A 24444-nucleotide genomic window follows, 5' to 3' on the forward strand; every position below is an offset into this window, starting at 1 on the left:
CACACATGTTTGAGTAACCCTTTATTATTAGTCTGTCTACATCCCCAAAGTTCAAAATACTTTGTTCCACCTAGGGAAGTGCATGAAGCAACAGTTTTCAAGTTAACAGCTACATTTTGACTTTTGTTGGAAGCAATTCCAGGGGCTGAAATTATCCAAATGATTCTAGTGATGGTGTATGGAGTTTAAAGATTTTGAGAGAAGAAGCCTGTGTGAATGAGACAACACACAACTCCATGTACGTATGTTTGTGATGAGGAATTATAACATACTAGTAGATCAGAAAATAACATACAGGCCCTTTAATAATGCTATTGTAAGAAATCATGTGGGCTGTCTTTACATTAAATTTTTAGATTACCTCTTACGTACTAGTATTCATTCACATAGTTCATTTGTTTTGAGCACATCATATTTTCCCTGCTTTCCTCTCTTCCTATAGACTCGATGCTACCTCCCCCATGTCCACAGTCAGAACACACCCCGTTACGCCATAGGCCGGTCGGTTCGAAGCAGCTGCCAAGAATAAGACAGGCTGATGTGGGGGCCCCAGGGGTAGGCCCCGCGCTGCCGGGCCAGTGCTGCTCCGGCCCCATGTTCACTCTCCTCAGTCAGGCCACTTGGCTGTGTTTATTTAATATTCAGTCAGCTGTGGGGAGTGGGGTTAGCCACAGCTTATAAAACTCAGTCAGCATGACCAAGATATAACCCCCTCCCTCTCTGTTCTACAGCCACACATGCACGCACACACATGCACACACACATATATATATGCACAGAGATATAACTTCGGCAATATGATTCTCTTTTATGTGGAAGACTCAGACACTTTAAAAATCCCACCAAAAACTGTGTCCCCATCACTGAATGACATCTGGAAGGGAATATAATGTAACAGGTGTTGAATTATTATCAAATCCTTGCTGTCAAAAACGCAGATGATTTGAAGTGGTCTTAGAAAGAAAAAGTCAAAAGAAAAGAAAGAATGTGTGCTGTAAATTTCACCTGCCACCATAACTCAGTACTTTAACTCAGTAAGCGTGAAGCAGTCTTTTCAAGATACCTCAAAACTCCATAGATCTACAATGAAATAATTCTACCCTAGATAAAAGTTATTCCAGGAAGGTTTAAAGCATATGTCAATATGCCCATCATTTAACAGGAGGGAATATGGTGTAGTGACCACAGAAGAGGAGAGTTAAAAGTGCCAGTGCCAACAATCAAAACATTGTAGGTTTACATCAACTTCAGCCAATCTAACCTTTGACTTGTACTGTATATAGGCATGTACACTGGTCAGATCAATACTTCCTGCTTTATGTCATAATATTGATTTAGCCACATTTGAAGTGATGAAGTTGCAGATAGTTTGAATGTGTCATGATAATTTCTTTCTAACTATTTGGATCCTATGTAAACTATCACACTTGTAGTGGTGCAGATCAAAGCAGGACTCTGGGGTGTAAGAAGCTTATTCGATTGACTGGGTTTGAAGTGACAGGGCAGGGACGGAGCAGGAAGTCAAGGCCCAACAAGTGAGCAAGTTCAGAGTAGCATGAATATGGATTTGAGTTTGAGCAAAGAAACGAAGGGGGAGGGGTGGCTTAATATTTCTCACAACAGCCTATATTCAGTCCGTCCCGCTGCGAGCAATCCCAAGATGCCTCTGTGTCCCTCGACAGGAAGGCTCCATGGCAACCTCTGGGGTCACAGGTCGCGGGGAAAGGTTGCTTTTATCTGCTAATGAGGTCGGTACCTGGGGCTGTGTGTGTCTTCGCTGCTCTGCGGAGGCAGGGGGCAAGCGGACCCACAATGCAAGCTACTGACACTGATGCCATCCTCACTCATCTCCACTCTTTCATTGCAGAGTGCGAGGGGCGACCAAGTATTAGTTTCTGCCCTGTAGGGAAGATAACAAACGGCTCAGAAATTGCTGTCACCCAGTCTGGCTCCTCATTGTGCAAAGCGTTCACATGCAAATCAACCAATCGCCCCACAAGAATATAGCAGACCGCATTCTCCATAACTTCACTTCAGTACAGTGATGGATGACCAGTATACAGCAAGATGGTGTGTGTAGCTACTGTTAAAGAGGGGAGATGAATGCCATGCTACGAGTTTCTTTTTATACACAAATCTTAGCGGCTGAAAGACCAATGACAGAAAAGTCAAACACATGCAATTAACACAGACTGTTTCCATTCACTAACTGTTTAGAAAGAGGTACACTTAGAAATATTACCTCCTAGAATAAAGGTTACTTAAATTGGATGAGTTAATGTGGCATACTTTCCTAATCTCTTAAAGTATCATAATTTGTCAACTTTACAAGCTGAGGGTCAGTAATAATTTGTGTTGTTAAAGGTAATTTATTACACAAAACTGAATCTTGTGAGCTTTAAGCCATGTTAAATTGCTGTTACTTCATCATAAACATACCTGGAGTGTGTTTCATTCACACGTTTGAGTAATCCTTTATTATTAGTCTGCCTACATCTCTCTCAAAATGCCCTGTGCCACTTTGAGCTGTCATGAAGCTGTAGTTTTTAAGTTAACAGCTACCTTTTACCTTTTGTTAAGAAGAGATTGCAGGGCAGAAATCATTAAAATGATTTGTGGTGAAGGTGAATGTAGTTTAAAAACACAATGGAGTACTTTCATGTATTACCACATGACATTACAAGGCGGAACAGAGTGTTTTCTGTTTCAGAGGAGAAATCAGCCTGTAGGTCTATATGCGGGATTTGTGTGTGAAAGAACACAAAACCTGAGGTATGTTTTTAATGAAGAAACAAGATTATAACATAGATCAGAATATAGCATAATATGGTCCCTTTAAGTATTTGGTTGGCCTTTTAGAAGGTATTTCTATGAACTTTATTTTGACTATAGTGTTTTTTCACACCAATTGTCATTATTATCTGTCGTGGTTTAACTTGAAATATTTATTTAACATAACTGAAGCCTAAATACAGCTTAAATTAAGGTGACTGACAGGTTATAGCTTCTTTCTATACACAAATCTGCTTTAGTGAAAAAACAGTGACACAAGAGTCAAACACATTTACTGTAATTAACATTGTCATTCACAACACTGACACTAAGAAGGGGCTGACTTTGACTTATAGACTTTTCTTAAACAAATGTTAGCTGAATGAGACAAGCTAATGCAACTTAAATACACTTGCCAGTCAGCCACACTACATCACATAAGACTCATTGGCCCATGTGCCCTGTTAATGGAGGGGTAGAACATGCACCCTCACCAGCCCCCATCCCTCTCCCACACACCCCTTTACGCTCATGCACACGCCCCCTGTCATGTTCGTAGCACTGCAAAAGAAGTCCATTAACTCTGATTTAGTGGCAGTGTCATGCGGTCTCCTTTTGTGAGGTGGTGACATCCAGTGAATGGGAATCAGAACTGGCTCCCCTCCTCCTCCTCCATCTTGCCCCAGCTCTTGGCTCCACTTTGGGGACAGGAGCAGAGGGGTATGTGTGCTGCGTGGCTGTAGTGGGACAGGGGGTTGGTGGGACATGGCTCTGAGTGGCGGGGCCCTTTGTGCGGGGGGCAGCCTGTTTGTTTAGCCTTTCCTTTACAGAGCAGGCTCACACATCAGGGCTTCAAACTGATCAGCACTGACACCTTCCAGGCACCAAGTGTGGACCAGTATGTGTAAAAGAAATATGTTGCAATATCTAAGCAAGCATTAAAGGGTTACTATGTAACTTTCCTGGTGGAGGTTTTGCCTGTATTTCTTTTAACTTATCTATCTCCATGGAGGCAAACACATTAACTCACCAGGCCAGGTCACAAGTCAGATATGTGGAAATATGTTGCATCATCTAAGCAATCATTAAATGGGTACTATGCAACTTTACCGGTTTGCCTTCTGCATGTCTTATTGGATCAATGCTTTGTCTTCAAATGAATTTTATTTAAAGGTGCACTATGTAACTTTTTGGTTAGGGGTTCATCACCTGCTTGTTTCTATGGATATGGCATCGCTCTTCCCGAAATGTTCCAAAATATGTCATTAAAAAGCTCTTAACATTTACTTGCATTACATACATTTACATTTACATTACATTTACATTTACAAACATCTAGAAAAACAGGCATTTTGACTGTGAGGGAAGTTGCTTCTCCTCAGATCTGACCTGTAACTTCGTCTGGTTTGATCTCCATGAAGCTTGTATGGTTTAATATCATACTGTGAAACATTCCAAAGTAGTTGACTGAATTTCTTCATTTGCTATGGATCCTACCTGGACAACTCAGGGATTTTACAAACATCTTAAGAACAACTACATCTTAAGAACAACTTATTCAATTCTGATTGAGGGTGGTTGGCCTAATAAATAAGCAGCTTGGATGAGCTACGAAATGTATTAGATAAAAAAAAAAAAAACTTTTGTCCAGTTGACCGAACTGAATTTCTCCTTTCCCATTCCAGACAAAGCAATGACATCTCCAATGGAGAAAAGTATTTGACAGGTCCTACACCAGAAAAGTTACACAATGCACCTTTAACTTATCAAACAAATAAACTCACCAGGCCAAGTTACAAGTAAGATATGTGGAGAGGTGACCCTACACACAGTAGAAATATTTAGTTAAATGCCGTACTGTGGAACATTTAGACAAAGCATTCAATCCTTATGGACATAAGCAGGTGGCAGACACTACAGCAGGAAAGTTACATACTGCACCCTTATCTAGTACTGAAGGATTCCAGTCATTTTTCACTATATTTAAATAATTATACAACTTGGCTGCTATTTTCTCTTATTTGTCATTTGCTATTGTGGTTCTTTGGGAGTTTTAGTTTTATTAATTTATTGTCTTTTGTTGTCTTACGTGGATTCTAGAGGTTTTATTCTTGTCTCTCCACTGACCCTAAAGATAAACAAAACAAGGGAGTGAAGGAGTGTGCCAGTCAAACAATAACCTTTTATAGACATTCCTGTGAGTGACATGTGGCTGTTAACAGGTAATACACCTCCTTGTGTTTCCACAGATAAACTGATACAATATTTGGCAACTTGGCATGGGTTATAACTCTAAACAGCGAGTCTTAAAATTGTTCTGTTTAAATGAAGGTACTCTGCTTATTTAAAATCGATTACTGTAGGCCTATTTTTACATCTAAGAGTTATATCTGTTTTTGCTAATGCTAGTGGGTCATCATATAAGGGTTAAATACTCCAATTGTTAAGAGAGTGTGTCAAACATTTTCTTAACACAATTAGACCAGCTGGGAGATTGAAGGACTTGCCAAGACTTTAAGGATATTACTGGAAAAAGAAAAACAGTGTTGAAAGATATATTGAAGTGTTTGTGTTTCCAAACTGCCCAGAGCTCCAGGAGGGAGGAAGGCTTTACACTTCAAACTCAAAAATGTTCCTGCACATTACATTAAATCAAACCGTATTTCAGTCAGATCTAAAACCATGTGAAAGGTCACGTAGTCCTTGACAGAGCAGTCTTTAAGCTCACCACAGCTGTTAGCCATTGGTATCAATAGCTGTCCTTCTGACCTTTGCAGAAGAGTCTTCTCCAGTAAAACTCTCCGTGCCCGATTCCAGTGTCCAGGCACAAGGTGATCCACGTCCAGCCAATGTCCCATCAGGAAACAGGGGTCAAGGATCAACCCTGATTGTTGTAGCCTGTCCTCTAGGAAAACAAAATAAGCAAATGTTTACGCCATCAGGAAGTGCTTCACTAATGACTCTTAACTGATGCCCTGTCAGTCACAGCTATTTCTTTTTCTACTATATCGGCTTACTTTTACTTATTATTCTTTATTTTTACTTCACATTGTTTTGATATTAATTGCATGCTATATTTTGTTAATCAGATGTATGTAATTGGGGTTTGTTAGTTACAAATACATCAAAACCACCAGAAACTAGTTAAATATTGAAGCACTTTTCTAAATAAATAGAATAAAAAGTTGCTAAATCACTGTTATGCACAAATCTGCACAATCTGTTTTATTAAATGTATTGTTACTTTATCTTGTGATGATCGCTGTGTGAACATACAAAAAATATATTCCCAATTATAGCTATTACACTTTCTTGTTTTAATGACATTTATGGCTACAATCAAATACAGAAAGAGTATTAAAGAGTAAATTTTCAATTCAAATACTATTCAATTCCACCTTCATTTTAAATCTGAATTGATTCCAAGTACTCCCCAGTAAGTGCTTGCATACCCCAGGTTAAGAAAGACAGTTCTAGTCTGTTTGTTTACTGACAGTATATCTCATGTTAGATTAAACATAAAAGGTTCTGGGCCTTTTTGAATGGTATAACTAAATGCAGCATGCAGGAATTTTCTTGCACTAACTCAAAGCCCATTAATGTTGCTTGCTTGGCTTCCCTCCAGCCATGTTAGATCAAGCATAATAACTCGTGAGTTTATGGACCTTTGCTCCCCAAATGTCTACCATGTTGCTAATTGCGTACATCTGTGACTTGTGTTTTGATGTTTTGTCTAAATGTGCAGCTGTCCGTTCACTTTCCAACAGCCTCTGGTTAAAAGTGGCATGTCCGAGTGCTATCTGTGCCCAGCCTTTTAATAGCAGTCATTTGAATGGGTTTTTATCTTGCACCTGGGGGCCATCACTTTGTTACTAATCCTGATGTTAAAACTGACCCACGAGCTAGTTCAATGAGACAATTTGGCTTTGCAGTGTAAACAACTTAATGACTGGGAGGCAGCATGTGTTGCAAAAACACAATAACAAAAAGCTAATATTTGGAGGTTAGTAAATTATTTGTAAAATTGTCTTTGCTGTATTCTTGCCAGCCCAATCACAGTTAAAGGTGTACTATAACTTTTCTGGTGGAACATCTGCCACCAGCTTGTCTCCATGGATGTTACTGCTTTGCTTTGAATGCTCCATACTATTCCATAAAATGTATCAATCTCAGAGACAAGCAGGTGACATCAAGTTTTGTGTCAGATCTATGGAGAGGCAACGCCTAATCACAGTAAGTATGTGTTTTGTGGAGTATTTTGAGCAACAGAAAAAAGCAATTACATCTCTATGGAGGAAAGCAGGTAAAGTTACATAGTGCTGCTTTAAATAAAAAGGGCCCAAGGTAAAACTATGCCAAAAAACAAGCACTTCACATCGTGCTTTGTTCTTCATTCACATATACACAGTCCGCTATTTGTAGCTTTTAAATGTTATTATGGGCTTATCTGTGTTCTAAATTGTGATGTTTTGCTTAACACATCATTTACCATGGATTAATTGAACTGGTTTATTTGACTTGACTCTTAAGCCTGCTGTAACAGTCCAGTGGTTTGTTTGGATCAGATAGCGGCTGTCTTTATGTGTGCTGCTGCAGTGTCATCACACCAGGGATCAGTGTAAATGTGCTCTGTGGACATCAGTGAAACCCAATCTGGAGTAATTGCTGGGATAAAACGAGGGATTGACCTCTGCCATTAACCATATTTTGTGAAACAACACACACTTGAGCTGGCTTTGAAATGTCTCTCCTTTGACGAGAGCTCTCATCAGATGTTAGTGTAGCTAAACAAAGACCCTGCTAATGTCATCTCTGTGTTTTCTTGGTGCACCGATAACTAGTACCATAGTCCCTCTGCAGGGTTCAATTGCATTGCAACTTGGACACTATACTAAAATTCTACACCCCTACTACTGTCCCCTATAGGTTGTGTTTAAATTGTAGCATTTGATGAAATACAGCTCTAGGAAAGAATCCTTGTTTTTGAAACAAACACACAAATGTTGAACCTCATCATTATTTGTCCGAGATCTAGAAAAACACCATAATAATCCAGTGGTTCCTTTCAACAGACAAGAATCACATCTTCAGGATTGAATATTGGCACTTCTTTCAGAGGCTATTGTGAAAAACATACAGTTTTCTTTATTTATGCCAACAAGACAAGACAATGAACTTTGTGCCAGTTGTTTTTGTTTCATGCTTATAGGCCTAGTAATTGCAGAGATATTGACCATAAAACTGGTCAACAAATTTGCAGTCTGATGGCTAATCTAGAATGTTATGTCACGTGTACACAGTCTATTGTGTTGTTACTGCACTTTATAAATCAAAACATTTATTGAATGTGGTTATTGCCTGTTTTAATGCATTTCTCTTCTGTGTATTAAAAAACAACTGAGAGAGGTCATCTATATTCATGAATGTGTCTGTACAGATTTCTGTGGTCAAAGCTATTGTCAGTGTCTTCATGAGGGCAAACACACAACATGTCTGGTGCGCCACATGTGTTTGTGTGGAGCTGTTGTGATGGTTTGGACCCTGAAGCGCACATTCCTTTCATCCGGGGCCCTCAGGCTGAGCTCCACCTCTCCCTGTCGCTGCCACGGTTTGAAGAAGGCAAACAGATGCAGCTTTGGCAGATGGCGCCCAACTCAAATCAAGTCCATATTTCAAGTCCAATGTCCACTAGTCCAGAGCCTGTCCCCTGGTACGATAATTGAGTTTAGATCAAAGCCATTTGTGCCTTACTTAAGGTCTAAGGCTGCTTAGTTTTTAATAATAACACAAACACTTCCGCCAGTGACCTTCAGTGCCCCCTTAGCCCTTCTCTCCCCGCGGCGCCCAACCTCCAAACCTTTGAAGAGTTAAGTTGTCACATATACTCAATCACAAATTCAGGGCCAAACTTCACTAACATGGAAACATTCCTTTATTCACAGAAAAGCAAATGTGAATTTGTATTTATATGTAGTGTTTCAAATAACATTTTTAACAACAATAAATAAATAATAGAAAATAAAATATATCTCCAGCTATAGTAAAGCAACTATTTACATAAAAATACTCAAACACATTAAAGCTGTATAATTGGAATTGGACCACACCAAAATAATTTCTTAAGTAAATCCTTCATCGTCATTGTTAATATTATGGTAAGGGGCGCCCCCTTGTGTTCATGAAATGTAAACTATGTCTTTTAAAAGTATTCAGGGGGTCCAAGAAATAAAAAAGGTAGCACCATACAGTCTACAATATGTGAAAAGTAGAGAAGCTTTAAATATTGTCCAAATCAATATTTACTTCCTCCTCCGTGATAAGCGCAGTCGTCCAATGGTGGTGGTGAAGGGCAAAGCTGTGCGCTCACATAGAGACTGTGGAGTGTCCTCATTGTCCTCATCCACATCTGCGGGGGACATGGATATAGAGGATGTGTCACTCAAATGCTCACTTTGTACCTGAGGACAGTCCGGCAGAGACGCTGTGGACAGAGACATCTCACTCTCCTCACTGTCTCTGCCCAACCCCTCCAGATGAGCCTGGAAGGTCAGGGCCTGCTGCTCCACTGACAGAAAATCCTCCTGCAACTTGTCAAACTGTACAAACAGGATATATTATTTATTTTGTACTCTAGAACACTAAACTTATTTCAGGTCATATTGTAACTACACATACTGAATGAGTGATTTCCTAAACTGTACTGAATGAACCACTGCTATTATATATAAGTGCTTATATTACTTCTATTTCCACCAATTACAGGGTGATTGTCATCGTGTCATATTCATTTTTAGCCAATACAATTCTGCTGTGTGTAAAAGTACCTGTTCAATGTTTGACTGAAGCAGCTTCTCTGGCCACACTGACTCAATACTGCTATTCACAGTGTGGCTCACATTAGTGTGGCTCCATGTCAGCTCCTGGAGAAGGACAGGACATTAGTCAAGTCTTTAATAAACAAACATGTTTATATCGTCACAGAAAGTTCACCTGCAACACTCGAATGGTGTCTTTTAGATGAGACTGGCAGCTCTGGAGTTTGTTCCTGTACTCATCCACCTCCGTCAGCATAATCTGTGGAAAAGAAGTGTTACCAGTAATTAAGTGAACAAGCAATGTCACAGACAGACAGAGGTTCTGTTACTCTAATATGGCTCGTTTATAATGTGGCTTCTATAATATTCAGCAGGATTTATTTTAAATGGCATTTTATTCAAGCACTAGCCTGTATCCACCTGGTACACATGGTTAATGGCAATTTATTGCATTCAATTCATGTCTTGTATGATGGATATTTTTTGTAAAAGTTCACAAAAATATATTTCAAGCCTGTTAAAGTTCCTTGAGAACATTCCAGTAGAAGAAATTGACTGCCCCTTTGAAACCCAGCATCTTTAAGTTGTTTAGAAGTCATAACCTTTATTGTAACTATAATAAGTAGGGAATTTGTAGATGTGTTACCTTGACATCAGCCTGGGCAGAGGGCAGCTCTCTGCATTCCCGCTCTCTCTTCTTGGAGATTGTAACTCCAGTGTGCATCTCCTCCAACTGAGCCCAGAGTCTGTTCAGACCCTGCTGCATGTCAGTGACACTGGCCTCCAGGCTGGACTGAGCCTCCACCAGCTCACTCAGCAACAGCACCCTGACAACAGAGCAGAGGTTTGGCTTTGATCTGCCCAGTCTCAGCACATAACTACAGAAACTAACTCACCTCTGCTGGAGATAGCTGTAGATAAGCCCCACTTTGTCTGTGAGAGTCGCATCAACATCCTCTATTGCTTCTTCTGGGTGAGTGTCAGCCTCCTCAAGAGTTTGAGAAACTAACTGGAAGTTAAAGGAGATTACAAATTACATATTACAAGTACTAGTGTAGAGATACTGGCGCTGGCTAGTCAATAGCACTTACTGTAGGCAGGTTAGACTGAACGATTAGATGTACTGATTGCTGTAAACATATCAATGTTTTATAGTGGGTGTGAAACACGGGACTGCTACGGTGTGCTAAGTCTCTTAGGGAAGTATGTTTTTGTGTAAGAAATTCCACACAAAATGTTAAATCACCAATAGGAAACTTGTGACAGTCATATCTTTGAACTGCCTGGATGAATGGAGATGACAAGTGCAATAGTCCAGGGCTAGAATATTGTGCTGCTGAGACTAATAATGTGATGTGTAATACCAAGTGAAAACCTATGAATTACATGCAGAGGGTGAGTGAAACGCTGAGATGACAGAAGCCTGCTTCAGGCTACTGTGCAATACTTGTATTTTAGCAGCACAGTATGTTGAGTGGTTCCTCTCACCTGCAGACTGCTGAGGAGAGCCTGAATATGGGCCACAGAGGGGCCTTCTAGTGGCTCCTGTAGCACACATAGAAGCAGACTGTCAGCCAGGACCAGAGCAAGAGGCCCAGGTCTGCTCCACTGCACAGGTCTGAAATATAAAACATGCCATATCAGAATATGTGTGTAATCATGAAAGAGGCCAATCATTGCTCTTGTATGGTTGTATCACACAAAGAGAGATTTTAAAATTGATTGATAACGTGAAATGGAACAACTGATAGTTTTACCGTGGAGAGAAATGACACACTTCGACATGTGTTTGTTGAGGATGCTCTTCCTTGAATAAAGAGAATTAAAAGTTTGCTTTATATCAGTAAAAACTGGGAGTCCAAAACTATGTAATGGCACTCTTACTTTAAAGACCTCGATATGCCCGTTTTGCAGGTGTTTTTGGAGCGCATGAGCACCTACTGCCAGCAGCATCCACACTAAGCAGAGACATAGAAGTCCACTGATGGAAAGGTACTCTTGCGCCTCCGCCTGGCAAACAGACCACACTACAGCAACTGCTACAACTCTCAAGAGGTTTTTCCTGGGAAGATGAGCTGACTGAACGCGCAGCCAAGAGGGGATCTGGGCTTGAGCTGCTGTCACGGCCTGGGACCACGACCATCTGAAAATTATTTTAAACAATTTAGATATGCTCATGTTTTTATTATGTTGTGCACAAAATGAATATTTACTTCCTTTTGTCCAAGTCCAGGCTACACTGATACATCAGAAATTACACTGGCACAATAATAAGCAACGACAATGCAGCAGTACTATTAAGTACTAATACTAATACACATGCTGTTAGGAATCTTGTTGAATTTAAACCGAGAGCTGCCACTCACTGACACACAAATCACATAACAAGGCAGAACCTACCTGCTCAGCCCACTCATTTCAGTTTCCTGGTCCTCCTTCTCCATCCATTGACAGCAATCGTCCCAATTTACAATACGAGTAATTGTACTTTCATGTTTCTGTTTGAATATAGAGACAATGGTCAGGTAAGGTTCAGTAACATAATAGTCACGAGAGTACTGAGGAGAACAACATTGGTTTTGATGTAGGTGTGAAGCTTGCCAGACAAGTTGTACTGGAAAACTACTTTTCTGGGCAATCCTTTTTCTCTTTACAATGACAGGAATGTGTTGATCAAACTAGTAACAATTGTATTAAGAACCAGTTCAACCTTCCCCATAAAACAGCAGCCAAAACACACCCAAACAATCCATGTGAATGATGAGTAATGAATGTCAAGTTATTTTTAGTTGAAATCAAACAGCTGCTTATAATGTGTATTTTGTAAAGCTCTACTCAATTAAAATCTATTAGTACAAATTTATAGACACTTAGTGCTAGTAGTATTTATGCTAGTCTCAAAAAATCTGGAGTCATGCCAGTGTATTTGATGTGATTAAACAAAGATTATCAGTGGACTGGCCTAAAAAAATAAGACACTGGCACGTGAAATAGATCGCGATCAAGCAAAACAAAGGCCAAAAAATTGTGAACAACATTTAAAGTGAAATGCATGGACATTTTATTTTAGCCAGGACATGAACATAAAAAGACTAAATAAATGCAAAACTCAGTCTCTGTACATATTTTCATACAATTTACTTTATACATTGTACGTTTGCAGAGCGATTTAAAACCTGGCCTAAACCAGAAAAGATGTCAGAGCTTAATTTAAAATAGGAGCCACAGAGAGCCAAAATAATTTCTTCTTATGAACAGGATAGCAGTTCATTGTATTTCTACTTTCATTATTGTAAAACACACATATACAAATACATTGAAGTACAACAAAAGTCCCAAATGTAGTTACTGCAAATATAGAATGTAATATTCATGTGTAGGTTAGCTTTGGAGGTAAGGTGCAGAAATATAGTTTTATATCTTTCTTATCAAATGATCTGTCAGTTTTTTGTTTTTTTTTACATAGCAGAGCAAACTGTGCTATATTTATCTAGTGAGGTACAGTACAGCAGAAACAATGTAAATAAACACCATAACATATATAACATATATAATTGCTGTAATTTGAAAGAAAATTGTGCAATGTTGGATTAGTTAAATTAAAAAAACATAAATAATAAAATAATACTGAGAATGCTTCAGTGTGGTCCAACATCCTTCACTTTTAAAAATTGTTTACCCAAATAAAACAAACTCGAATGAATGCTAAATGGCTAATGTCTAAATTAAAGGTGCGCAATGTAACATTTCTGGTGGAGGGTACATCACCTGCTCATCTCCATAGATGTTATTGCTTTGCCTGGAATTTTTCACAGTATTGCATTAAGCATGTCTATTTCCATGGAGACAAGCAGGTCCCACAAAATTACAGATCAGATCCATGGCAAATGTGCTCATAATAAGAATTTAAGTTTTTCCACTTCTTCCATAATGGTATATCAGTTTAATACCATATTGCGAAACATTTCTGGCAAAGGAATTATATCTACCAGAAAAGGTACATGATACACCTTTAAATATAAATTATCTTAATATGATATATAAATGCACTTGTTATCATTTTGGGCTTAAACTACAAAATAATCCTATGTGGTTCTGTCACAATTCATTCATATCCAGTTTATGTGCGCTGCGTTGTAGGCATTGTATTTGTGTTATGGTTTTGTGATGTGCACTTCACTGGCACCGCTGCCATTCGTAGTGGTGGTGATGATGTACTGCGTCGTAGGCTGCTGATTGATCTGCTGCTGTTCCAGATGTTCTGTGTGGCCTTGGGCTGCGCTTTGGGGTACGGCCTGTTTGGTGTCCTGCTCGGCTTGACCCTCTGAGATAACGTAGTGTGTCTGGAAAAAACAAAATAAATGAATGGAAACAGATTATACACAGCTTGAGAAGAGTGGAGCAATTATAGTACTAGTTTAAACACAGATTCAGTGTCTTGGTCATCAAGAGATTGTTACTATAAAAGTAACCGTACAAAATCAGTTAACCAATATTTTAATTACGGTATACACATTACTACATAATTACTGCCCAATTACTGCCCAATACAAATTACATTACTTCAACAATAACTACACCTTTGAATTCTAAACAGTTCAGCAATATTTTCATTTATGGATTACCATGTACATTTTCTGATGGAGGGGGCCCTACCTGCTAGTCCTCATGGCAATATCTTTGCCTGGAATGTTCCACTGTATGGCATTAGACTTATCTATCTCCATAGAGAAAAGCAGGTGACGCCACTAGGTGAAGTTAGGTTCAGTCTGTGGATAGACAAGTCCTGCTCTCAATAAGAATGCATATTTTGGTGATTTTCAGCAATAAGAACTAATCTTTATTTATAAGTTTGATGTAATATTTCAGAACATTCCAGACAAAGCAATAACCTCTCCAAGGAGAAAAGCACACCTTCCATCAGAAAACTTAAACTTGAATTACTGTGTGAGATAAAATACAGAATAGAGTTTTCTTACCGTTTTGACCTGGTTACTGTTCACACCTGATACAGGGGTGGTGGCCTCAGCAATGACATACTGAGTATGAGGTAGCGCCATCATCTGGATCTCAGATGCTACAACAGGTAAAAAGAAAACGAGTTTTGGATATTTAGACAATATAATAATTTTCTATTACAAAAAAATATGACTTACAGTATCCCCTATAGTTCCAGTTTCCTGGTAAATATGCATGCTGCACTGCCCCCTGCTGCGGAGGTTGTGCATTGCTGGTTGAGAGATTTTGAGACTGGGCTAAGGTCACTGGGGTCAGCTGAGAGGGACTTAACTCCTGATTGTTCTGCTGGGAGGAGGGACTTAGAGGCTGCCCAGTAACCTTTATAAATACAGAAAAATATATTTGTTAATGTCATTGAAAAGTGTAACTGTTATAATTACTGTTACTGATGGCAGGGTCTCACCTGTGTGGCACTTTGCCCATTGCCTGTGGGCTCTGTAACCTGAATGTGTTGTACTTGGATTGAATGCTGACTATAGCCGTGAGGGTCATGCAGTTGGCTCACATCTACAGCCTGGTGCTGAGAATGTGGGGAGGATGCCTGGAAAGAAACATCCATAACTTTATGTATCTGGTTCAAGTTCAAGACCCTATTTGACAAAGGATTATAAACATTTGGATTGCTTACCGGGGCTACCTGCACAACCTGCAGTTGAATGTGCTGCGGTTGGGCTAAATTGGCCCCGGCCTGAGAAACTGGGATGTATTGGATTCTTTGGTAATCTCCCTGCGCTGTCCTGTAATCCGTGGTCAGTGTCTGGGATAGCTCTGTCATAGCTTGTGTCAGTAGATCTGTGGTCTGTAAGAAAAGACCATTTTAATCATTTAGTAAAACAAAATAGGATATTTACATTGACTATGTGCCATATAGGTCTTTATTACCACCACAGCCTCAGCTGTTGTTCCATCTGTGCTAATGACTGCAGGCGTACTGCTGATGACTGCTGTGGTCAGTGGAGCCTGGATGGTGCTAGCAAGCTGGGCAAACTCTGGGTGCTTTTTGCGTATGTGCTGCACCATTTTGGTCTAGAAAATAGAAATGCTTGTTAAATGTTAGCTTATGAATGGCTTATTACTCACTGTATCTCAGTACCTTGCTGCTATACTGCTTAGCACAGTGGGGGCAGCAGACTGGAGCAGTGGCAATGGTCCCTGTTAGCTGAGTGTGTGTACTCAACATAGGATCTGGTTCTCCAGGAGCAGCAGGGCGCAACTTTCGAATACTTGGAGGCAACTCTGCTCCTGGGTGGTTTTTTAGGATGTGAGCTTTCCTCTTGCTGGCACTTTTATAGATCTGTAAAATACAGTTGAATTAATAATAAAAGTGGAAAAATGTGGAAAAGTACATTACTGTACACTAAGAATAACAAAATATATTACCTTATCACAATACTGACAAAAGTAGTCTCTGTTGGGTTTGATAATTGGCAAAGTAAGCTCAGGGACATCATCAATTCGCATCTCAGGATGACGTTTGGATAAATGATTCACCTAAAGCCATGTACATACATTTACAAGCACATTTACATATGTTAATATTTTTGTTCAGAGCTTGTTCTCACCAGCATCCCTCTCCGTCTGAAGCCCATCATGCACAATCTGCATTTGAACATGAAGCTTTCAAAGTCTGTGGTAGGGACTTTCATTTTAAGAGCTTTGGACCTGTGGATTTTATCAGCCTTCTTTGCTTCTCTGTCTGGATTATGCATTCGCTGCATGTGCTCACGTAGCTTGTCTTTCCTCTTTAAAATACAAGAATAGGACATTTAATGTAACATCCATTTTCCTGAATAGACTGGGTACGAGGCTTTGCCAATGCAAATGTTCAAACCTTAAACTGTTTGCCACAAGTCGAGCACAGAAAGTCCTTGCGGTCAGAGTGGCGTAACATGTGCAGGCGAAGTTTGTCCGGCCTGCAAAACGCCTTCTCACAATCTGGGCACTGGAAGACCTTCTCTGAATGAAAGCAGCGAATATGCTTCTTCAACTGTAAAGCAAAAATGATAAAATACATACACACACGATGAAAGACAATATTATTTTCATCTCAGGACATAGTAGATGTTAAGCAAAATAATTATCAAAGGTTGTGATTCTTCTTGCCTGGCACAACCTAATGTAATGAATATAACAAAAATAAAAAATGCAACTTGGCGGGTGTTATTGTCCAGAATAGAAACTTTTGTACAGTAGCTTTAATTGTATTCCCTAATTACATAAAAAAGGAAAACACTGTTTTATATGTAATACTGACCTGGATAAAGTCATTAAAAGTCTTTTTACAGGAGGGACAGGTGAAACAGCCATCTACTGCATGAACTCCAACATGATCTTTGAGGAGGTCGAGCTTTTCAAAGGTCTCTGGGCACAACAAACAGGAATAGGAGCGATTCTCTGTGTGTACCAGCAGATGGTCTTCTAGAGCAGAGTCTGTCATGAAGCTTTTTGTGCAAATATGGCAGGAGAAGGTGTAGGCCTCCCGACCATGAACCCGCAGGTGCTGGTCCAGTTTGTCTTTATCACGAAATGCTTTGCCACAGTGAGTGCATTTGAAAGGACGGAAACTCTTTCTGATGAAAAGGTGTTGCAGTGCTGCATTCTGTAAACAGAAATAAGTTATATCAGCTTATTTCAAGGTGATTTAATGATGCAACATGTAAAATATGATGCAAAGTATGAGTTGTGAAACATCTTACAATGCATAATGCACACAGTGTAAACACAATGCATGTTTTCTGCTATCCTTTTAATCGCACCTACCTGCACATCCACCTTTACAGGTAGCACGCAGTGAGGAAAAGAGACACAATGATGTAAATATGCTCCCTGTAGTACTACAGTTTAAAGCCTTATTGACATAGTTACTGTTTTCATGCACCCAAAAATACTACACACATTTCTCCTTAAAATGTATTAAAACATTTCTGGGTTTGCATTAAGCAAGCAAAGATCTAATTGACCAACAATAACAGTGATAAATCCAGATAGATAGATACTACAATAAGCATTTTTCAAGACACAGTTCTTATACTACTTCTGTACACAGAAGCATCAGCATAGTCAACAGTACCATAAAGCTCCTTACTCGTATCCTTTTGGCACGGCGCATGTCCTGAGATGTGAGGTGGGCGTCTGACTCGCTGCTCTGTGAGGGGTCCTCCTTCAGTACAAGAGGGAGCTCCACGTTTGTGGGCGAAGAGGCAGATTCTGGGACCGGTGCCTCTACAGCAGCTGTGAGTTCACTTTCTGCCTCTGTCCCAGGCTCAGCCTCTAATTCTGCTGCTTTTAACCCATTTTGAACCCCCTCAAACTCCTCTTCATTATCTTGCTTTTCAGTAAGTTCAAGCATCTCCTGTTAATGACAAATAATTTTTAAAAGGATGACTTTTCATTGATTTAACAAAAATACATTCCAAAAATGTTGATGCTATTTGGTATTTGATTAGGTTTCAACAAATACAGAAACTGTGCACTACCGTCTTCTCAGTGTCATCTTCTATTGCACTTAAGCGCATAAATTTGGCAGGACGTCCTGGTTTTCTTCCATGTCTCTTCTTGCCCCTTCCTCTCCCCCGCCCCCTCGCTCTACAGTTACAATTATTTGGACCATTAGTAAATATTGTAGTAAACTTGCGGTAAATAAAAGGTGTAGCAATAACAATACCTAGTAGCTGTGGTCAATTTGTCATCATGCATGTTCAGATGATGTTGTAATTGCTCAGAGCTTACAAATCGTTTGTTACACTCATAACAAGGCCAGTTCCGCTCCAGTTCCCGTAATGCTGGTAAACCATAAGAAATGATCACTAAAAGTAACTTTAAAACTCAAGCTTTCATGTTTGTTATGACATTAAATGGAAAACACCTTTTCTTTCTTCTTCTGTTACACTGTGGATCTTCTGATTTGCAAACTCAGCATATGATGCTGCATACCACACCTGTAGACACCAGTCAACATTTTCAAATGAACCATACTTTTTAAAATACATTTAAAATATTTAGCAGCAGCTGCCAGAAGATAATTGACAACTATTAACTGTTATCTTATAACAATGACCTTTAGTTCCTGTTTGGGTTGAATATTCTTGATAGTTGTGAAAAATATTTCAGGACCATACTGGTAGGCGACAAGGTTCTGCTCCAGATGGTTCTGTGCTGGTCTCACAAACATCATCCAGTTACAGCTGTCCTCCTCCGATAGATCAAACCATATATCACTTGACTTTTCTGCTTCTTTGTCAGCATCCAATAAGCAGAGCTAAAGAAAAAACAGTCCTTAGTTATATAGGACAATAACAAGCAGTTAATGTTTAAATTATAAAAACATATATTGTGAAAGACATGTCAGGCCTACTTTAAGGTGGATGTAGTTATTCTGGAGTTTGCTCTGAGGAACAAGAGGAGCTTCCAAAGGCCCAAACTGTGTGCGCTTTGGGATGCGCCTTTTGGAGAAGACACCACCAAGAAATCGGTCAATGTACAGGATCTGAGGAAGGCTGGCTCGGGCTTTGGACAGCACTGGTCTGTTGGGAACAGGGTGCAGAGGACCATGCTTTAAACAGACTGAAGGGTTTGCTCCATTGCACTCCTCACACCCTAAAAGAAGGATAACACATATTTATATGCAAAGGCAAATTAAAGCATTCTGTTAAAACAAACATTTGACTTACAGAGTTTGTGGGGGTTAAAGTCTTCATGCTGAGAAGGGGGTTCCCAATCGTCCATCTCTGAATCATCTTCTTCATCTTCATCAGAGTCATCAGTAGAGTCTGTGGCACCGAGAGGACTGGAGGGGGGCTCAGCAATATCAGTTATGGAGGGGAGCTGATTGGACACAGAGAGCTGTTCCTTCAAAGATTATAAATGTTACACTTCATCTTACACATAATATTACACCAATCAGACATGGTCCAACCTGAGGCACAGGTTCAAGGAGAGCTTGTGGGGCTTCTGCTACATTACTAAGAACATGTAGATTAGCCGCATTCATATTTTGGCCACTGGGAAGCAGAACGACCTAAAAATCAATCACAATTATGCATGTTAATACCTCTGGGAAAAACAAAAAGAACAATATTTATTCAAAACTTTATAACACAACATACTTGTTGTGTTGCACCATCCTGCTGGATGTAAGCCACCTGTGGTTGGTCTGCAAAGACAGTCTGTGAGAAAGAATAAAACAAATATGAGCAAACCCCAAAATAAAATATTTTTATTGTCTAAATTCTCTGTCTTTTACCTGAGTGCCATCTGCAGGATGAATGTAAACTAATGTGTGCTCGGCCGACTCTACAGATGTGTAGGAGCTTCCGTCTGCTGTGTACACCACTTGTTGTTGTCTGTCAGTCTGATCATCACTGTACACAATCTGAGCAACTGTACCTCCTTCAAAATGTACCTGAAACCCAGCAGAAATGTATCTATGTAAAACAGTGTTCTGAGGGTCATAGCACCTCAGCCCATGGGTCTTTGTTCAATAATACATCCACCCTTCAGACAGTGCAGACCTGTGTGCCTGACTCGCTGTCTTGACTCCACACTGTAGAAGCCTCCTGCTTGGTTTCCATGGTAATACAGTCCAGGCCTGTCACCTGTAACCCCTGAGAGACTCAGGAATACTGCAACAAAATCAAAGGGTAGTTTGGGAAATGTAGTTAAAGCAGGTATATGAGTATGTTTTTCTTGTTGAAAGGAGCACAAGGTAACTTTTTAGAACTTTTTTTTTCAACAAAGTTAAATACCTGTAATTGCAGTTAATTGAATAAATTAACTTAATGTCATACATTCCAACATTCCAAGAGCAACGATTACATCTCCATGGAGACAAGAAGGCGGGGAACCCTCACCAGAAAAGTTACATCGTACACCTTTAAATATGATTACATGATTTGCTCAATTATCCATGTAATAAAGAGGTGCAGGAAAAGCAGGGCGGTTTCTGAAGTGGAAGAGATATTTTGTCTTGATTTTTGTGCTTCTCTATCTTTAGAGGATACATTGCTACCAAACAATACATGGACCATATCCACAGAATGAGTTAATCGAAGCAATGTGGGGTTTTCAGGCGTGTCTGTTGGGTGACAGATAGGGACAGATAACGCCAAAATAACCCAACATGTGCGCGTTTGTGTGGGTCTGATCGCACAGGGCACTCAGCGGGGGTACGAAGGAAAAGGCGGCCTAGGATTGCTAAACAAGGCCGCCGAAAAATGGTGCTAGTAACGTCCTTTGTTGTTCAAAATCGCAACTGGATAATTATCACTCGATGAACTACTTCTAAAAGGTTAGTTGGTAGAATCGATAATAATTTCAATCCCCCCCATTTTAACCCTGCAGGTTGTCAGTCCCAAACGGACCATACCACAAAAAACTGCCGTAACGAAACCCGGGCATTCACAGTCCTGTAACATTAGCATTACGGACACATAGAACCACATTAAATACGACATGCAGGGCAAATACTATTGATAAAACCCTGTCACCACTGTGCATTTTAGAGGTTATATATGTGAGGGGTTATAACGCTATAAATGGACAGGAATCTTTAGCAAACCCACCCGTCCCCTATTCTAGTTGAGCCCAGCCCTTCCACTGCACTGTGGAACAAGGAAGACCAGGCTCCATTTTGGGTGGGACTAACAACAACAGCTACGCGTAGAGACATACGGTTCAGAAAAGACATGCTTTATCACAGTACCACCCCAGAAATAACACGCTCAGTGGACCTGTGTTACCAGGTGGACTTCTAAAAAATCAGCCTACGTTAGTTTCATTGCAGCATTTGTCCTAAAAGGTTAATTTCGTGCAAGCCACAGAAGCCGGTCTTACCTCAGAATGGTAGCTGCAGAGATGGCCGCATTGCATATATTAGCATAATCTTCCTAGTAACCGTCAGGCGTCTGAGTTCTGATTGGCTGTTATTTAGAGGGAGCGCAATAAAAAAACAAACAAACAATTGAAGACAAGTACATATTAATCCAAACAGTAATAAACCATATTAATTCGACCTTAAATTTCACATTTGTCTAATATAAATAGGAAATATTTGTCAATACAATATATACTCATGTTATTTAACAACAGCCTACCCCTAGATATTTAAATTCTCCAAAAAAGTGCATATTAAACTAAGATTTTGTGTGGTTCTTGAAAAGCTCAAAGTTCTAAATTCTGCATTAATTAGATGTTTAATCACTTTGAAAAACTATTAATACCCAATACAACCACAAGATGGCAGTAAGCAGCTGGGTAAATTTTAGATTTTTTTCTTTTTTTTCTTTTTTCTTTTATCTTTGCATCCACGATTTAAAGGTGCACTGTAACTTTTCGGGAGGAGATTCTGCCACCTCATTCTGTCCATATAAGATGGTTGTCATTTCTTTACCTGAAATGCTTCGTGGAATTACATATGCCTATCAAACATTTTATTTTCTAATAGATTCTCAAAAATCCTCAAACAGCATGCAGTCTTAGTGATCTCGTCTTTCCACTGTACCTGATAAATAAGTTTAAAATTCTAGATAAAGACAATCAATCAATCAAACTTTATTTGTAGAGGCCTTTACAAGACGCAAGGTGAAGAAAGTGCTTTACATTAAAATCAATACAATATAAAAACATGCGACAAAAACGAGCATATGGCAGACCCGCCACACTTTAAGTACCATTGTGCAACATGTTTTTTTCACACCAAACATAACAGTCTAGGGATGTCAAACTCAAATTCACAGAGAGCCAATATTTATTCGTGGGCCAAACTAAATATTCATTGAAAATTTCAGCAACATCTGCATGTTTTTTCTTCTTTTGAGATATGTAATGTTAAACCTTTTCTTACTAAAATAAATGTTAAATAATAATTTGTTTAAACATTGAGTCCAGAACAAGCATAATATAAAGTTTGAGTTTGACATGTCTGGTCTTTGGCTTCAACACACACACTGAATTGTCTTTTTCTTTATTATTTTTAGTACGTGCGAACCCAAAAAGAACAGCTCTCAAACTAATAATAAAAGACATACCATCCATAGACCGTATAAAAATATATTTATATGCAGTCTGTCCTGGCCACAAGGTGTCGCAGTGCATTGCTTCCCTAGGGTAGGACTAAACGGGGCACGGATCAGGGATCTGGGAGCTGGGAGGGAAAGAGGGAAGGAGGTGGGAAGGGGAGGAGGAAAAGGCTCCGCGCCACACACACTCGCTGCACATTTCCAGAGCAGGACGAGCTACGCACACTACAGGCGGGTTTCTCTGAAGCTCGGCAACAAATCAAGCGGAGAAGGACTCGTCCCGCGTACACTTTGGTCAATTATTCCCTGGACGTGATCAGCTCTTTCTTATTTCAGTCGACAGCCTCCACACGCTCAAAGGATATAACTTATTCAGAGGAGGACGAGCTTCTTCAACATGGGTCCAGTCCCAGCGATATCTGTCCTGTTTTTGGGCATCGTGGTTCCTTCCTTGGCTGCTTATATTGAGGTAGGCTATGTAACCAAAATATGCTTTTTACATCCTGTCAATGTGTTGTTGTTTCGCTGTAAACCAGAGCTCTGAATGTTCTTCTATAAAGCAACGAAGGGCCCCGGGCCAGTCGTTTTTGCGTAAATGAGGCGCCTAGACCAGTTTTCTATTTGTAGTTATTTCACTGATTTAATGTGGGTACTTTTATACATTGCAATGCAAGACATTGCCAAACCACTAGTTCAGAGAGGTATTTAAACGGTTTCTCAGTGCGTGTCATGATGTCGCGCAGCAGTCTGTTTGTGAGAGTTGGAAAATGTGGGCCCGGAAGGTGTTCTGTGACCCACGGTGGGGTGTGCTGCTGCCTGGTGCAGGAATCAAATGGAAGACAACAGGTGCTTTGTCACGTCTTAAAGGAGATCTACGACCCCTGCACTGTAGCACGATGGACAATTCCCAGAATAAGATCTCCTGGAGTAGGCCTATTCAAATAAAAGTTCTGATAATGTAGGGCTATCAAAATGGGCAGTTCTGAGTAAGAGGATGAGGCTGATGAGCCTGGGGGGTTGCCCTCGAGCTGCCTGTGTCTGTAGTTCAGTTTTTTTTAGGTCCTATGCAAAGTCACTATGCTGTGAGTGAGATCAGACTCAAGCTTCAAGTCACCTGCCATCAAGTCATTATCAGTTCAGACTATGACCTTTTGAATAAACCTTTTCTAGTCTAGTTAAAATAAAGGTCCCCATGTTCACTTGTCCCAATTTTCTATTGGCTCGCCATTTGTTGTCCCTGACACTTGTGCCTTTCCTGTTTCTGTCTCAGAAAGATCCATTTTTAGAGTCCCCACCCCCCAAGCTAGCAGGTCTCACAGGGGTAGTGCTGATTACTATGACAAAGCTGGGCAACTTGACATGGCATGCAGACGGTATGATGATTTTTGAATAGCGCATTTTAATATGCCAACAATGAAAACAGGTCTGGGTGTTATGACTGCAGCCCTATGCAATTATGACATTGCCATACAGGTTAAAAACAATGACAGCTTTAAGCATTTTTTTTTTCAAGGTGATGCATAGGCCTATTGTGAAGTGGTATGTGTGGCTCTATTGTATGCACTTGAACGAATACTGAGGCTTGACCATAAACTTTTGCAGGCCTACATCCCTTTAGAGATTGACCACACATGCTTTTCCCATTGTTCTTCTGTCATTGACCCGTTTGTTTCACACTTCCTTTCTTTGGGACGTTACCTCAGCTGTGTACACGCCTGTGTTTAGTCAGATAACTGAGTGTGCCTGATTACAAGCATTTGTTGCCTCAGCTGTGATTCCCCTTTCACATCACAATTCCAGAGTGATCCCTTTATTAAATCTGA

General features: G+C 39.9%; 3 protein-coding genes across 8 annotated transcripts in view; 1 reads left to right on the plus strand and 2 right to left on the minus strand.

The window, feature by feature from the left end:
- Nucleotides 1–8697: 8697 nt before the first annotated feature.
- Nucleotides 8698–12320, minus strand: si:ch211-151h10.2 (uncharacterized protein LOC567699 homolog). Of its 2 annotated transcripts, none has more exons than XM_020928667.2 (9): nt 11988–12320; nt 11472–11730; nt 11345–11394; nt 11076–11205; nt 10484–10596; nt 10234–10414; nt 9763–9846; nt 9597–9692; nt 8698–9178 (listed from the first exon to the last, which is right to left on the minus strand). In XM_020928667.2, exons 1-9 carry the CDS (start codon nt 12029–12031, stop codon nt 9065–9067), a joined length of 1071 nt encoding a protein of 356 aa, XP_020784326.1. In that variant the 5' UTR covers nt 12032–12320; the 3' UTR covers nt 8698–9064. The 2 variants fall into 2 exon arrangements, with proteins under 2 accessions (XP_020784326.1, XP_020784325.1); XM_020928666.2 differs by having other exon boundaries at nt 8698–9368; nt 11988–12317.
- A 304-nt stretch (nt 12321–12624) lies between these two features.
- prdm10 (PR domain containing 10) lies at nt 12625–21461 on the minus strand. Of its 5 annotated transcripts, XR_008631455.1 has the most exons (24): nt 20351–21370; nt 20117–20227; nt 19849–20007; nt 19712–19771; nt 19522–19623; nt 19277–19454; nt 18961–19202; nt 18664–18864; nt 18472–18544; nt 18271–18388; nt 18083–18191; nt 17692–17958; nt 16861–17205; nt 16438–16593; nt 16169–16348; nt 15987–16097; nt 15700–15900; nt 15489–15632; nt 15235–15405; nt 15010–15147; nt 14744–14924; nt 14567–14664; nt 14244–14356; nt 13793–13930 (listed from the first exon to the last, which is right to left on the minus strand). XR_008631455.1 is itself a non-coding variant. In XM_020928513.2 (23 exons), exons 2-23 carry the CDS (start codon nt 20174–20176, stop codon nt 13742–13744), a joined length of 3483 nt encoding a protein of 1160 aa, XP_020784172.1. In that variant the 5' UTR covers nt 20177–20227; nt 21438–21461; the 3' UTR covers nt 12625–13741. The 5 variants fall into 5 exon arrangements, 4 of the variants coding, with proteins under 4 accessions (XP_020784172.1, XP_055003746.1, XP_055003748.1 ...); XM_020928513.2 differs by lacking the exons at nt 14244–14356; nt 20351–21370 and adding an exon at nt 21438–21461 and having other exon boundaries at nt 12625–13930; XM_055147771.1 differs by lacking the exon at nt 14244–14356 and having other exon boundaries at nt 12625–13930; nt 20351–21363.
- A 1298-nt stretch (nt 21462–22759) lies between these two features.
- The window catches only part of aplp2 (amyloid beta (A4) precursor-like protein 2), a 48189-nt gene continuing 46504 nt past the window's right edge, over nt 22760–24444 (plus strand). The window contains exon 1 of the mRNA XM_055166939.1: nt 22760–23090. Within this exon, the coding sequence (XP_055022914.1) occupies nt 23019–23090 (72 nt within the window). The 5' untranslated portion in view covers nt 22760–23018. The remainder of the gene's footprint in view (nt 23091–24444) is intronic.

Source organism: Boleophthalmus pectinirostris, unplaced genomic scaffold, assembly GCF_026225935.1.
Source record: "Boleophthalmus pectinirostris isolate CB_2022bp ecotype Guang Dong unplaced genomic scaffold, ASM2622593v1 HiC_scaffold_9, whole genome shotgun sequence".
Classification (NCBI taxonomy): domain Eukaryota; kingdom Metazoa; phylum Chordata; class Actinopteri; order Gobiiformes; family Gobiidae; genus Boleophthalmus; species Boleophthalmus pectinirostris.